At 41.1% G+C, this 15,073-nt stretch overlaps 1 protein-coding gene across 1 annotated transcript in view; it reads left to right on the forward strand.

Moving 5' to 3' along the window:
• Positions 1-15,073, forward strand: part of PATJ (PATJ crumbs cell polarity complex component) — a 134,387-nt gene that overhangs the window by 13,688 nt on the left and 105,626 nt on the right. Inside the window, exons 10-16 of the mRNA XM_054285616.1 lie at positions 526-664; positions 952-1,071; positions 5,382-5,458; positions 7,827-7,883; positions 9,276-9,410; positions 12,907-13,074; positions 13,853-13,981. Coding sequence (XP_054141591.1) covers positions 526-664; positions 952-1,071; positions 5,382-5,458; positions 7,827-7,883; positions 9,276-9,410; positions 12,907-13,074; positions 13,853-13,981 — 825 coding nt within the window. The remainder of the gene's footprint in view (positions 1-525; positions 665-951; positions 1,072-5,381; positions 5,459-7,826; positions 7,884-9,275; positions 9,411-12,906; positions 13,075-13,852; positions 13,982-15,073) is intronic.

Consider the following 15,073-nt stretch of genomic DNA (forward strand, 5'->3'; position numbering starts at 1 on the left):
TGAGCTGAACAGAGTATTTTGGGTGTAAATTAAAATATCTGATATTATAAGAATTGGGCCGTTTAGGGGGGATTATACAGACAGTTGTTTGTAGAGACATGTTAGAAATCCATGAGAAAGTCAGCAGTGATAATGAACTGAACAGAGTTCCAGGTTGGATACTCTGCTTGGAACTTTCATCCAGAGTCCTTGTCAAGCTGGTTTTAGTAAGGTAAAAAATATAAGGAAAAATCTGTGCATACTTGTATCAGATTAGTAAATTCTGTTTTGTGGTTGTCCCCACGAAAGCAGAAAGAAGAAATTACTGCTGTGTTTCCTTTTAGAATGCATTTTGGAAATAAATTCTCATCAGTGAAATGTAACAGATTTAATGAGATTGTTTTGCAATTACTGCTGTCTTGGGAGAGTAACCCTGTAATTCCTGCACTAAATAACGTGGCTGTTGCTTACAGCCTGTGATACTCCACAACACAGCCTGAGAATGCAGCACAATTAAAGTTATTTGGTACAATTTTCTTGTTTCAGGTTGATGGAGTCAACATAGAGGGTTTTACCAACCAAGAGGTGGTGGAGGCGCTGCGGAACACCGGGCAGACTGTGCGTCTCACCTTGCTGAGAAGGAGACCTTCCTTTGCTCTTCCCTCAGAAACACCTTCAGGGAGAGGTAATTCTGGTTTTCTAGCCACTGATTTTATTTTTCACTCAGTTTGCAGTTACCTCATTTAACAGTTCAGTTCTGGACACCACACGATCCTCAGTTTTTTTTAATGGTGCACTGTAGAAAATGAAGATGCTTAAAGGAGGAATGGAAAGAAACTAAAATGAGGAAAATTCAATGCAAAACTTCTGTGTAGTCACCCCACCAAAAAAAAGAAGGAATTAGTGAGGTGGTGTTAATACTTCTTATATTTTGCAGCATATGATTTGGGTTTTTTTAATCTGTTTTTAGAGTGCAGCCATTTGTTCCAATCTTTGTAGGGCCTGAAATTAGTGTGGCCCCTAGGAATGAGGGAAAACAAGAAGAGAAGGATAATCTTCACAATGAGAAGCAGCAGAGTCTGCATCAAGCAGGTAGATAGGGCACCTTGCAGTGCCTCTTCTGGGCCTGGTTAAAGGCTACCCTAGTAACTCCATTTTCAACACTGATGGGTTGGCTCAAAATATCTTTCTGAAGCAAAGATCTGCCTCTTGGATCTAACCAACTCTTCCCACAGTCCACAGGTCTGCTGGGAGTGGGTTCTGTGATATCTCAGGGTCTGTAATTCTCTGGATCTTCTTCTTTGCATAAAATTTGTCCTTTTCCAGGCAGCAGTGGTCCCTTTGTTTAGGGAGGGATTTTTTAAGGCTACAGTCAATGGAGGTGCAGTTTTTTTGGTACTCAGGAATGGCTCTCATTAACTCTGCAGAGCTGAAAGCCTCCAGCTCAGTGATTCCTCTTTGTGCTCCTGGTCCTGCACTGGTGACCTGAGGTACGCAGTTTTCTCCTGGGAGAAATTTTATTTATCATCCTCCTCTGCTGCCAGGGCCTGCTGGGTGAGCAGCACCACGAGATGGACCTGCAGGGAATTCAGATTTATTTCCTCATCAGTGTTACCTCAGTCACACCCATCTTCAGTAATCTTAGAGATCTTTTCCTGCCTTAATGATTCTGTGATCTTCCTGCCCTCACACATCTTAAGACTCCTGCAGAGTATTTTTATAATATTCTTCTGGTTTCCATAATCTGTTCATGCTGCAGTTTCCTGTCTTGGCACTGCAGTAGCTTCATCAGAACTCGTGTTTTGGGTGTAAAGACCCAATAGCTGGAGTTCAGAAAAGGCATTTTTTTTAGCAAATGGCATTCAGGCACAGGGGCAGGTCACAAAGGCATGGGCTGCTCTGGGGTTTGGCTGACTTTGGCTGCAGGTCTTTCCAGAACCTTCCATTCCCCCACAGATTTCTGGGCTCCTCTACAGGAATTCTGGGTGAATTTATACAGCTTGTGTTAAAGTCAGCATAAATTATCCTTATGCCTTGTAGTTTCTGAGACATGTAGATGTAATAGAGGATTCTAAATTACGGCTGTCAATGAATAGCAATTTTGCTGTGATTGTTGAAGATCTGTCAGTATTAAAGACAACCTGGAAACGAGAGAAATGTAGCAGTTCCTATATTCCATTCTGTTTTACTTTTCTGTCCAAGCCTTGTAACCAGACATCCTTTGTTGTGACTTTTGCATGTTCCCAGAAATAGGAAGCCAGAACAGAGGTGGTTGAGTAGCTGAGAGTTGAGGTTCTCAAGCATTGTTTTGCTATGACAGAGGCTGGAAAAGAGCAGCACTTTGTCTGTCCTGTGTCACTTTTTGGTTTTTTTTTTACTGTGGGACTTGCATGCATATTTTACTCCTGCAGAAATACGATGTATGAGATTTCACCTTGGAACAGAGTTTCATGGCCAAGTAAATTCCAAGAGTTTAAATGCCAAAGATAGGTGCTTATTTTGGATGTGGGTGATGGGCACTTCATTATAATGGTGCTAAAGTAAATACTGCTAATTTAAGGCTCTGACTAAACTCTGGAAATGCTTTTAGAAGTTTAATGCGAAAGGTATGTTTTATAAAAGGCGTATTACTTCCCTTTAAGCCCAGTTGTGTGAAATTCTTATTAAATTGTGTTTCCTGGGGAGGTATTAAACACTAATTCTGGCCAGGCAAAGCCATGCTGAAGCAGTTCTGGTACAAAGGCAGCAGGGTTTGGGCTGCAATGTGCACGAGCTGAAACTCTGTGCTAGCAGAGTGCAGGCAATGAATTTAACAGATGCAACCTCTGCAAGGCTGCAGAATGGGCAGAACTGCTCCATCCTGCCTTGCAGGAGTTCTCAGAACCCAGAGAGACAATGCTGGCAGTCAGGGGCTTAAGAGATATCTGGGGAAAAAGCCCCAGCAGCAGGGCAGGTAAAGGAAGGGCTTTAATGAAAAGCACCCTTGTGTAGAAACTTTGTGAGAGCAGGAGGAAGCTGCAAGAAAAAAAAGACCCCAGTTTTGAAGAAGCTGACAGTTTTGACCAGAAAAGATGATTTTTACAATAGGTTTGTGGTTTCTGCTTTGTGCTTGCTAATTAGAAATGAAAAACTGCCTGGGAGCGCAGGCAGAAGGACAGGCTAAATATGTTGGAAAGTTGTTGCTAATGAAAGCTGTCCCTGGAAGTGTTTTCATTTCTGAGGCCTTGCACATTATAGAAGACATGGTACATATGTTAGGTCATGAGGAATTCAGCTGGATGAGAGACTAGAAAGAAATTTCCTATTAGCTGCCATGTGGAAAAAGCTGTTGGGGGAAAAAGGAACATTGTAAGCGAATTGAGTGATGCCACTGGAATTGAATATATTCAATCCAAATCCCTTCAGCCCACATTTCCACAGCTCTAAGGAAGTCACAAGCAGAGACTTCAAAGTGTATTTGAAAGAAAGAAAGGGGAAAACTTCAAATGGAGATGTGCATCAGCACCTGCTCTGAACAACTTGCAGATTTTGGTAATGTGTTTTGGAAGTGACAAAAAAATCCGTATTCCGCCAGCTGAACACAGCTTACAGTTGCTGAACTGAACTTTGAGCTTGACCCTGGGATTCATTACTCCTGGTGAACCTTGAAATCTATATTTGGCTGCACAGTGGATTTCAGGTGCTGTGTGTTCACACTGTTGTAACTCTGTAACAGCAGAAAAAGAGACTCAGGAATTTCTGCCCCTCTGTTTTTCTGCAGATGGAAGGAGCAGAAGAATGCACTGGTGTTCTGGTTTGGATACAGCTCAGAAGTAAAGACAGTGTGCTTGATCATAAGTCACACATTAGAAACTTTAATTTTTAATGAAGTTAAAAACCCTTAACTAGCAGATGAGAATTTTAGCACAATTGGTCTTCCCATTACTTTTTAAGGAGATAATTTATTTCAGAGACAACTGTGGGCTGTATTTACAAACCCAAGTTTTTAATCTTGGTGGGGTGTCGTTTTGGTAGCAGAAAATAGTTATCAGGATTGCTGGAATTCTCAGATATCTGTGTCTGCTTGAGCCTGTAGGTTGAAAATCCTCTGGATATTTCCAGTGACACCTCAGTTTTTAGGCTCTGAGCAGTGTGGTTTCTCAGACAGAATTTGCCTGTCTGGCATGGCTGAAAGGGAGCAGGAGAGAACAGGGGTGGGCTGTGCTGTCATAGAAGTAAACTCCAATCTTCGTTTTTATTGAGTGGAAAACTTCAAAGTTACAGAAGTGTGTAATGAGGATTGTATTGCAGAGCTCTATCTTTGCAGTCTGCAGAGGTGCTGAAAGCAGAGGCAGCCTGACAATGCCATTTGTGCAGGGTTTTGCTCTTGCTGGGCTCTGAGCTCCTCGTGGTGTCCTCACAGTTCCCCCAGTGAGTATTTTACTCACTGGTTGTGTGCAGAGCCTGAATTGTGCTTTACATTCTGAATTTCAGGGCGACGCAGCAGCAACACTGAGTGGTCTGTGCCTTGTCTAGACATCTGACAAACTACTGAAGTCATTCAGGGGGGGAAAAAAAACCTCCTAGTTTTTGGTAATTCGGCCCCCAGATGCTGCTGCTGTCGCTGCTGGATGGAATTTGCTGTAGAGCTTGATTCTTACCAGTCACACATTGCTCCAGCTTGGAACTTTATATGTGAGCTGAGCTTCTGGCTGAGGTCAAACACGGGGCAGCCAGTCATTTTCTGCTGTCTAGCTCTGTCAAATTGTCTTACAGGACTGTAACCAACTGCCTTGGTTGCATAAGTAAGAAAGCTGAAAAGATATAAATGTCAAGATAGCCAAGTTCCCACGGAAGACTGGTTCAGAACTGGAGCTTATATTAAAGCTCATGTTACTTACTGGCCTAATTAAAGCAGACAAGGCTTTATACCTGCCAAGTGTATAAATAAAGTCTGTGCCTGCATTGTGCTGACACAGCCCCTCGATAACAGCAATATCTTGTCAGGTGTTTTCCTTCTTCAGGGGGCTCGTTTGGGTGGGAGATGATGTTTCCCTGGAGTGGGAAGCGTTTTTACGGCAACAAACGATGAAGTCGTGTGAAATTTGTTTTGCAGCCTGAAAGAATGATTTATTTACAGTGCTGCATGGTACAGAACTCACATCTCATCACCAAGCATCACCTCTTCTGCCTCTCAGCTGAATAAATCACACTTTTACAGGAGCTGACATTTTGCATTGTTTTCCTAAGAAAGACATTTTTGATTTGCGCTGTTTGATAGACTCGGCTTAATGCGCTTCCCTTTTGGGGATTATTCCCTCTAATCTTTTATTTACACTGAATTTTTATTGGAGTATTTAGAAGTAAATGTACTTCTGAATGTACAATATGCTTGTAAATTTAATATTCACTTTCATACTTAGGAAGAGTCCCACTCCCTCCAGCACATGAGCTGAAATCCAAATGGGAAAACCTGCTGGGACCAGAATACGAAGTTATGGTATGTTTTATTTCAATAAACTACATTCATGAATGTTATTTCTTTAAATTACAGATCTGTGAGCTTAGCATCACAGGCTGTTTATAGAACAGTTCAGTGCTTGGAACAGATCAGTAACATCAGATTTTCTTCCCTCTAACATCAGGGCTGAAATGTATGTTATAATGAGTTGGGGGATGTGTTGCCCTTTTATTTTTTTCCGTTTATATAGATATTATTGTTATACAAATACGAGACAGGAACAGTGATTTAAGGAAATCAGCTGTCCTGTTAAATCTGCATCACAGGAGCCACTTAAAATATATGGCATTTTTATTATTTCATTCATGATCTATTTGTTTTACTGGGCACTGAATAATAAAAGGGCTCGGGATAGAGCTTCCGTTTTCAGAAGAATCTTACAATTTTATCTGAAGAATGAAAGAATGATTTTCAAACATGCTGGGAAAATACAAAGTAATTCTCAATGGTGTAACTTTGTGGTGCCAGTGTCTAGTAGATATTTCTTCACTTCATATTAAATAATTGCCTAGCAAAAGATTGTTTTGATGAATTGTCACGAGGAGTTGATGGAAATTGTAATTCACTTGTGCTTTTCAGTACAGATAAAAGACTCGGGACAGCGTTCTTCCCCAAGCCTTAAAAAATTCTCACCACCACCAAGAAAATGCCCTGTTTGTCTTTGCAATGCTTGTCCAGTTGATTTAGAGACACTTATTTTTACTACTTGGAGTAGCCATCGTTGCAGTCACTCTCTGGGAGATTTAAAGTAGCTTTAAGAATTGCCTTGAGAAACTCGCTTCCCCTCCTTCCATTAGCGCTCCTGTAAGATCTGGAGCCCGCGTGAGATTATGTACATGATGCAATAAATCTGCTTGGCTGCCCACTTCAGTTGCTTGCTATTCCCACCCTTACATTTCCAGGGGCTGCTATTACCTCCCTGAGCACCATCACACTTCCCACAGAGGATGAAATCCTGCTTGGTTGGTGAATCCAACCATTCCAAATCCTCCTCCAGCCCCGCCGGTGGTGAAATGTCAGCAGTGACAGTGTTAACCATGGGGGTTAACATTTCAGTGATAGAAAGGAGCTCCATCATATCACAAACTCTTCAGTGACAGAAGAGAGCTCTCCTGGCATCCCATTCTGAAAGTCATTTTTTGGTTCTGGTTGCCTGTGCCTGCCTCCTGTGTTCAGCAGCAACGTCCATTTTGAGTGCACCCCAGTCCTGTATCACACCATCCTTGCTCAGTCCCCAGAACTAAGGTGCCTACAGAGTTCTCTCAGGAATATTTATCTTGGGAGAAAATAGCTGTTTGAAGAGAGGAGTTGGTGGCCCTGGTGCCTTCTGGTCCTTTTTGGTGCAATGGAAGGAGCTGAGATCCTGAGCAGGGACCGTGTGGTGTCAGTCAGGTTGGGGAGCTGCCAGTCATAAATCCATTTAGTTACATGCATGGACTTGAAATGGGTTCTGTCTGTCAGGAAAAACACCCTGAGTACTGCAAAACAACATGCTGGAAGCACTGTTTAAAACTAATCCGAAAGAAAAGTCTAATCTTTATTAAACTAGAAGTTTTCAAAGAAAAGTTACCTGGTTTTTTTTGCAAGGCTCTGGGTTTTTTTGAGATCTACCAAGTGTAGCTTTCCTTTTAACATTCAACTTCAGTGTCCCAGATTCCAGCCCTAGATTGGGACTAAATGATCTTTAAGATCTCTTCCAACCCAAACCATTCTATGATTTTGTCTTAATTACATTTAAAATTGAAGTAAATAACCTTCTAATATTACAGATAAATCTGTTCTGTTAAGGAGGGACAGTACAAGAAAACTGGTGGCGAGCGTAGTCATTTTATTAATCTTTAAAAAAAGACACTGAAAGGATTTCCTGTCCCTGGTTTAAATAACCCACTTTCCATTCCCATTTGGTAATTAAAGTTATGCATTTCAAGCCAGAAGTTGGTGGTTAGTCTGGATGGGAGATGGCTGCACTATAGCCTGAGGTAACAACTTAAGCTGTCATACTTTCAAATTCTGACTGGCAAGGCCGTGTGGGTATTTGTGTCAAACATAATGGCATTTTGTGCTTACACAGGATTACTGAACTTGACTAAAATTGGCATTTGGGCTCCGGGAATAGGATAATATTGGAGTCTGCTAATGGTGCATAATCACCACATTCCTACTTGGAAATGTTCTGTGCCCGAAAGATTTTTCTAACATTTGTTTAAAATTATTTTGCATCAATGTGACATTGTTTAAGTACAGTTTATTTTACTCGTGAGTTGGGGGTTTTTTGCCAGAATTTCATAGTTCTGGTAAAGTCTTTATTGTCCCGCTGTTGAAAAATGTTCCGATGTCCAATTTTTAGGTTGTGAATGTGGATATGCCCTTTAAAGACGATTCAGAGCTCCAGAAGTACTCAAAGGTAGGGTTTACATGATGGTTTCCTTCCTGGTGTATGTTGGCAGAGTAATCCTGGGAGGGCCGGACACAATTCCAGATGTGGCTCAGGAATTCAGTGGTTTTGTGGCTCTGTATTTTCCAAAAAAAGGCTGCCAGTATTCTGCTTATCTGCTGGACTGATCCAATACCTTTTCATAGCACAGGCAAATGAACCTTTTAACAGTTCATTACCAAACCCCCAAGCAAAAAAATGCACCCTCAAACCCTGAATTTTGGGGTATTTAATTGCACAGAATGGAGCAGAGGTTGAAACTCTGCTGAACAACTTTTTTGTCCCACAGAGGATTTTGCTGTAGTGATCCTGGCTCAGGCAAAGGGATGTGTGATTCATTTAAATTGTCAGATCTTAAATGAATTTCACTTCCAAGAGATTTTCAAGATAGCTGTGTTAGTATTGTGGAGAAGAGGTTTTTAGAGGGGATGCATTTATGTATTTGTGGGGACACCTCAGTGGGGAAGGGCCGAAAAGTCATGATTGGGCGTGGCTGTGAAGGAATGCTGTGGATCAGTGGATTGCTCCTTTTATTTGAATATCCATAATATTTTGGGAAGCAGGCCAGTTCAGTGTTTGAACTCCAATAATAAAAAGCCAGAAAATGTCCAAACTGAAGGAGCAGATCCTGCTGATCATCTCTCCTCTCCAGGTTGCCATGATTTCTCCTGCCTTTTCTGAATAGTGTAGCACTTTTATTCTGCTTTTCCTGATATTAGCAGATTTAACGCACTGAGGGTTGGAGCTTCCCTAGAGAAAAATTCCAAATTAGGGAGTCCCAGTGGGAAAAGGCTGACACAAAATCAGTGATTTCCCCCTGCAGAAAAAAGGATATCAGTTTTAGTAACTACTTACAGAGGACACTTCAGGGATATTTTTTTTGTCTCAAAGTAGTGTAGCTCCCAGAGGAGTAAGACAGCTGCAATTGTGGTGAGATTTTAAGGCAATTATGCAATTTATTTTAATCTTTTATTTCTATTTCTTTTGTTTTTGTTTTGCTCCAACCCCATGGAAGAGGGGTGGGAACTGGATGATGTTTAAGGTCCCTTCCAACCCAAACCATTCTGTGATTTGTTGACAGCTCACCTTTTGGATGTTACTCCTCTCTTTGTGTTTTTCCCATTAAGTTTAATTATTTGAGAATACAGTTCAAATTGCCTTCCCCCCCAAGGAACAGACTGGTTGTTTTTATTTGTGCAAACAGTTTGCAAAGAGAAGTTATGGACAGTAACACAGGAGAGGTCACTGTGAACATTTAATCATCTTGGTTCCATTTGGTGAGCTGCTGAATCCTAAATCTGTTTTTATCCTGGTAGATAAAGATTTAGACTTAAATACATATTTATATTTATCTTTTGGCAGCTGTTACCCATCCACACTCTGAGATTGGGAGTTGAGCTGGACACTTTTGATGGACATCATTATATCTCATCCATTGCTTCAGATGGCCCAGCTGCAGCTCTTGGTCTTCTGCAACTGGAGGATGAACTTCTGGAGGTAAAAAAATAAAACAGAAAATAAAAATTATGTATTTCCTGTTTGTTTGGCCTTCTTAAAATTCTTCTCTTCAGTTCTAGCTTGGCTGCTGTGTGTGCAATAGAATTATTCCAGATTAGTTGTGGAAGCAGAGTTTTGCTTTGGATTTCACGTTCATTGTCTTCACTGTTCCCTTCAACATTTATGGAAAAAATGTTAAATTCTTGTGACCTCTCAGTGACTTCATGGGTATTTTTTTCTGAAATGTTTTAATATCAGTGTCAAGAGTTACAAGGGCAGGGATAATATTTGTGTTGAATTATTTGTGGTGCTGTGGCTTTTGCTTTTGTGGTGGATAATCTTTCTGAATATTTCTCACCCCTAAAACATTTACAGCAGTCTTAGGAACAGTGGTTTCAGTTACACAATAAAACTTTTTTGTGGAGTGGTGAAAGATATTTGTGTGTATGAGCAAACACATCAGTTTGTTTAAATGTGTGTAAGGAGGTATTGGGGCAGCTTTGGAGTTATCAGAGTCACACCAGACCTATTTTCTCAGAAAAATAATTATTTTATAAAATTAAAACAATTCCTGTTTGTGTGTGTGTACATGTGTCCATTGGTATCTCAGCCTGCAAGTGAAAAGACAATTATTTCTTATTGCATGCTTACTCCTTGTGGAATATTTTGATATTTGAGCCTTTTTTTAGTGGATGCAAAGAACATTTAATGGAAACAGAATTAGGCGTTCTGAAAGATTGATTTGTTAGGTGTACAGCTATTCTGCTTTTACTTCTTCACCCCCTAACATCAAAAATTCATACTGATATCACTAAGACCTAAAACATTTTCTTATTGCTTAATGGAGGAAACCTTGATTCCTGAAGGAAGGGATTAATGGAATGCTGGAAGTGTCATTTAAATTGCTTGGCCACTAAACAAAAAAAAAAAATTTATAGAAAAAGCAATAATGCAGTGCTGTAGAGTAACTTAGGAAATTTTAATTGTGTATATTTAACAGCTTTATGTATTACTCTGTACTCAGAATTAACTTCACAGGTATGCCCAGACCTAGTGAGTGTAAATTTTTTGCTGCTCTGGAGTTGGGGAAAAAAACCCCAAGAAAATAAAAATGTGCTCTGGGGCTAAAGCTGTAAGTGCCAGGTTTAGCCCAAACTGTGTTTTTGCAGCCAAGTTATAAATCCCCTTAAATAGGGGTTTGCAGTGGAAAAAGTGACAGCCCATTCCCCAAACAAGCAGCCTTACCTGGCCCTGATACATTTGGGATTAAAATATGATCAGCAAGGATTTTCTTTTTTTTTTTTTTTTTTTAATGTACAGCGAGGTTGAATGTTGATTATTTTTAACGATATGTTTGAATTATGACAACAGCACAATGCCCCTCCCCTGCCCTTCATTTCAGCTAATTCCACTGCGTTCTTTTTGAGGAGTAAATTGCTTTTTTGGTGCCCTTTTGTTGTAGCGTTTCCCTGCTGTTTGAGGGCTGATGTGCTGCATGGGTGGGTGTAGAGCACGTTGCCTGCTCAGGAGGAGAAATGGGAGTCCCCAGGTGTGCTGGGGGTGCTCAGCAGCTCTCCCCATCCATCACGGGGTGCTGAGAAGCGCTGGGAGCTTTCCACCACGCTGCCACTCTCCAGGCATTAAAAAATCCTTACGTGTGGATCCTTCTGCTTAAATAATTAACTAATGGACGAGGCTGATAGCTCAGCACTTGCTGTAATTCTTGCAGAAGGAGCCCAGAGCAGTTTGTCTTGCCGTGGTGGAGGCCGGCTCCACCACCCTCAGGTTTTCTGCTTGGCTGGGATGTGGAGTGGGAGAGGAGCTCTGTGCTTCCCAGCAGCCCAAACTGTATTGACACTGCAAAAAGCACAAAGTGGGGGGGAAAATAGAAGTGATCAGGAAAAAATAGAAGTGATCAGGAAGCAGATGTTGGCTAAAGTGGGATTGATGTGGAGCCTGGAATAAGATTGAAGGGAGATGTGGGAGGTTTATGGAGAGGCTCTGCCTCAAGTGCACACACACAAAGGTGTGTCCATGTCTGGTGAACATTCCATGCTCTGTTTTCTTGGATCAGGTGTGGGCTCCTTTGCAGTGTGGGCATGGAGGGAAGGGCTGAAGGTAATCCCCACTTGCTGTGCCTTGGTTCCTGCTGGGGACTGGCTTGGATTCCCAAACCAGTGCCTGCACTCCAGCCCTGAGGGCATTTGGTTGTGAGAGAGGCTTGAGGCAGCCTGAAAGAAATCCCTGGAGGACACGAGGTGTTGGGGTTGAGTCCACAGCAATAACTGGGTTAAAGCCCTGCTCTTTTGGGGCTGCAGTGCTGGCTAACACAGGGGATTTATGGCACCTGCTGTCCTCCTATTTAGAGACACCCCTGTGGTGCAGAGAGGAACCCTCAGGATATAAAAGGTTATAAAATAGGTAAAAGGGGATGAATCCCTCTTGTTTTCCTGCAGAAGTGGAGTCACAGAGTGACAGAATAGTTTGGGTTGGAAGGGACATTGAAGCCCATCCAGTCCCAACCCTGGGACATATTCCATTATCCCAGGTGCTCCAAGCCCTGTCCAGCCTGGCCTTGGACATTTCCAGAGATGGGACAGCTGCAAAAAAAGTTCCCATTTTTAAAGCACCCTTATCTATCTATCTATCTATCTATCTATCTACCCTCCCACCCACCTACCTCCCTGCCTATCTTATCATCTTATCGCTCTATCTTATCTCTCTCTCTTTTTTTTCCTTTTTCAAAGTCTGTGGATTAGAACAGCTATTAAAATGATCTGTTATCACTCACAATCTTGAGTTTATGGTATAGTAAGCCTGACCTTTGCCAGGCCTTTCTGGTTAATTGCTTACTGTAATTGGTTTCTTTCTGACTGTACAAATGTTCTCACCTGTTTTCTGTAGGATCTGTTTTAGTTTCAGTCACTTTGTTATTTTGTCACATTTTAAACTGGCAAAGTTAGAACCAGAGAATCATTAAGGTTGGAAAATACCTCTAAGGTCATTGAGCCAAACTTTTTAACTAATTGTGGTTCTGACTTCAAGTTTTTTGATCAGAGCTCAGGACCTGTGTTTGCTTAAAATATTGGGGAAATACTGGGAAGAATATTGTGGGAAAATTATTTCTTTTATCTTTTAAAATTCAAATACATAAGCCTAGCACTGAAAAAAGATCCCCAAGAGAGAAAGAGGTGAGAAAACAATAAGAATTCTAGGAAAGGTTTAGCCTTGGAGAAGCAGTGAGCAGATAAGTTAGAGGAAGCTTTAGAGACACGATGCAGCAGTCAGTAGTCACAAGATCTTGGAGATGAAGTTTTACAATAATGTGTATATTGTTCAGAAGCATATGGTAATAAAACTGTGCAAGCTGTGCCAGAACCCCCAGGTAAAATCAGACTTTGAGGCTCGGGTGGGGAAAAAAATGTACGCAAAAAAAAAGAAAAAAAAAGAAAAAATATTAAAAAAAAGAAATAATCCTTGAATTGTCTCTCGGCAGGTGAACGGGGTGCAGCTGTGTGGCAGGTCCCGGCGGGAGGCTGTCACCTTCCTCAAGGAGGTGCCTCCCCCCTTCACGCTGGTGTGCTGCCGGCGGCTCTGCAGCGACGGCACCGAGTCCTGGGTGGACGAGCCCCCCGTGGTGGCAGTGTCCCCTCCAGAGCCACAGGTAACCTTCCCCTGCCCCCCTGTGAGCAGAAGGACAGTAAATTCTGTGGGAAAACCCCTGGGTTTGCAGGGGCTGGTGTTGAGGAGGTTCATTGTCCCGGGAAGACAAGGTGGGTAAATCACGGCGCCGCTTTGCTGACTGCACATCCCATCCATCATGCCCACACTTAATAGGTGAGTGAGAGCTCTGAATTACACTAAATCACGTCCTTGCCACCATTAGCTGATTGCTTCCGTGTTCTGAGTGGGTTTTTATAGAACTGGGGGGGGAAAAAAAAATAAAATTGAAACTTAGAAGTTTCTTTCCATCGCAGGAGCTTTGGAGTCTCAAAGCAAAGCCTGACACTTGTGGTTGCTCCTGTTTGCAAAAGTGTTTAGAGCTTGGCTTCTCATCTTTTCTGATTGCCTGGCCTTTCTATTAGCTGTCTGTGGTTAAATCTTTCATGCTATTTATTTTTTCCTTTATGCATCTAATGGGACAGCTGAAGTTCATCAGCGTGTAACAGGTTAGTAATATTCTAACAATTAATTAGACTAATACGCGGGTATTTGTGTGCCAGGTTGGGCTCTGATGCTCCAAACATGGAGGCCTGTGCCCAGGGGAGTACTCAAGGCAGCAAGCTGGAGAAAACTCCATTCATAATGCTCGGTGAAGTTTTAATTCCATAAAAGGTCACATTTTAGGGCATGTATGCATCATTAATAATCAAAATATTGAAGGAATAGTGTTTGTAAAGAACTCCGAGAATGGTATTTGAGCCAGAGCTTTTCTTTTCCAGGTGAAACCCGAGGAAGACTTTAATCCTGAGGAGGAAGAAGGGGAATTGGCATTATGGTCTCCTGATGTGAAGGTTATTGAGCTGGAGAAAGACAAAAATGGTTTGGGATTCAGCATTTTGGACTATCAGGTATATTTTTCTGTATAACTAAATGCTGAAAATCCCTTTGATCCCTTGTCTTGCACGGTGCCTTAATATGTTTTGTGATGTTGATATCTGAATAATGGACTTGACACTTGGGCCTAGGAACTGTAGGGAAAAGTAATATATTTTGGGGCCAACTCTGTAAAGTGTGGACTGTTCTACACCTCTGATTATTGGACATGATAAAGTACAAAACCTTTAATCAAGCTGCACCCCATAACTCTGAGTTTAATGACCAAATGTTGGGCAAGGTTGGGTTTTTTTTTGTTGTATTTTGTTTTATCTTAGAATGGCTTTTCAGCTGTCAGAGTGGCAAGTGAAGGTTCTTGGGTATTAGTTGGAGATTATTATATTCTTAATTGTTAAACTCCTTAGAAATTAACAGACAAGTCTTTAGTTGGAAGGAAATGCTACTAAAATTAATGAATCCTTCTTTCAAAAACCCTGTCTTCAATTATATATGTAGAAACTCTCAAGATCTGTAGTCAGAATGAAACGTTCTTCATGTTTCCAGTCAACATGATATATTTTTTTAAACCTCCAGTCATCATATTTATAAGGAAATAAAATAGCTGGATCACTCTTTATAATAATATACACATCATATCTGAGTGCTGCCTAAACATTGTAGTTTAATGAAATGTGTTCAACTGTTGTACATAAATGTCAAGTGATATAAAATTCACTTTTTGATACAATAAGGCAGGAATTGGGAATGAATTAGAAGGGAAAAAAATATTTGAAGTATTATGCAAACCCATTAATTCTATATTTTAGCAGTGCGATTTAAGATTACTGAAAATAGATCCTGTTAGTCATTTTAGCTGACACATGTTGTGTTGCAGTGCCAGCTCTACTCTAGAGTTGCTGGGAGTCTTTACAGAGCAGTAATACACAGATTTGCTTTTAAGTTCTCATATAATCAGAATTAATGAAGGCTTTAATAGCAGGCTTTTTATTTACTTATTCGCAGATGCAAATACACGAGCAATGTTGTGGTACTTTCAGCTAAATTTAAATACATTCTAATCAATTCTAAATGAGTGGTAAACCACTTAATCTCAGATCTTTATAATT

This window comes from Melozone crissalis, unplaced genomic scaffold (assembly GCF_028551555.1).
Source record: "Melozone crissalis strain CALT ecotype California unplaced genomic scaffold, PUWL_Pcris_2 ptg000045l_1, whole genome shotgun sequence".
NCBI lineage: Eukaryota > Metazoa > Chordata > Aves > Passeriformes > Passerellidae > Melozone > Melozone crissalis.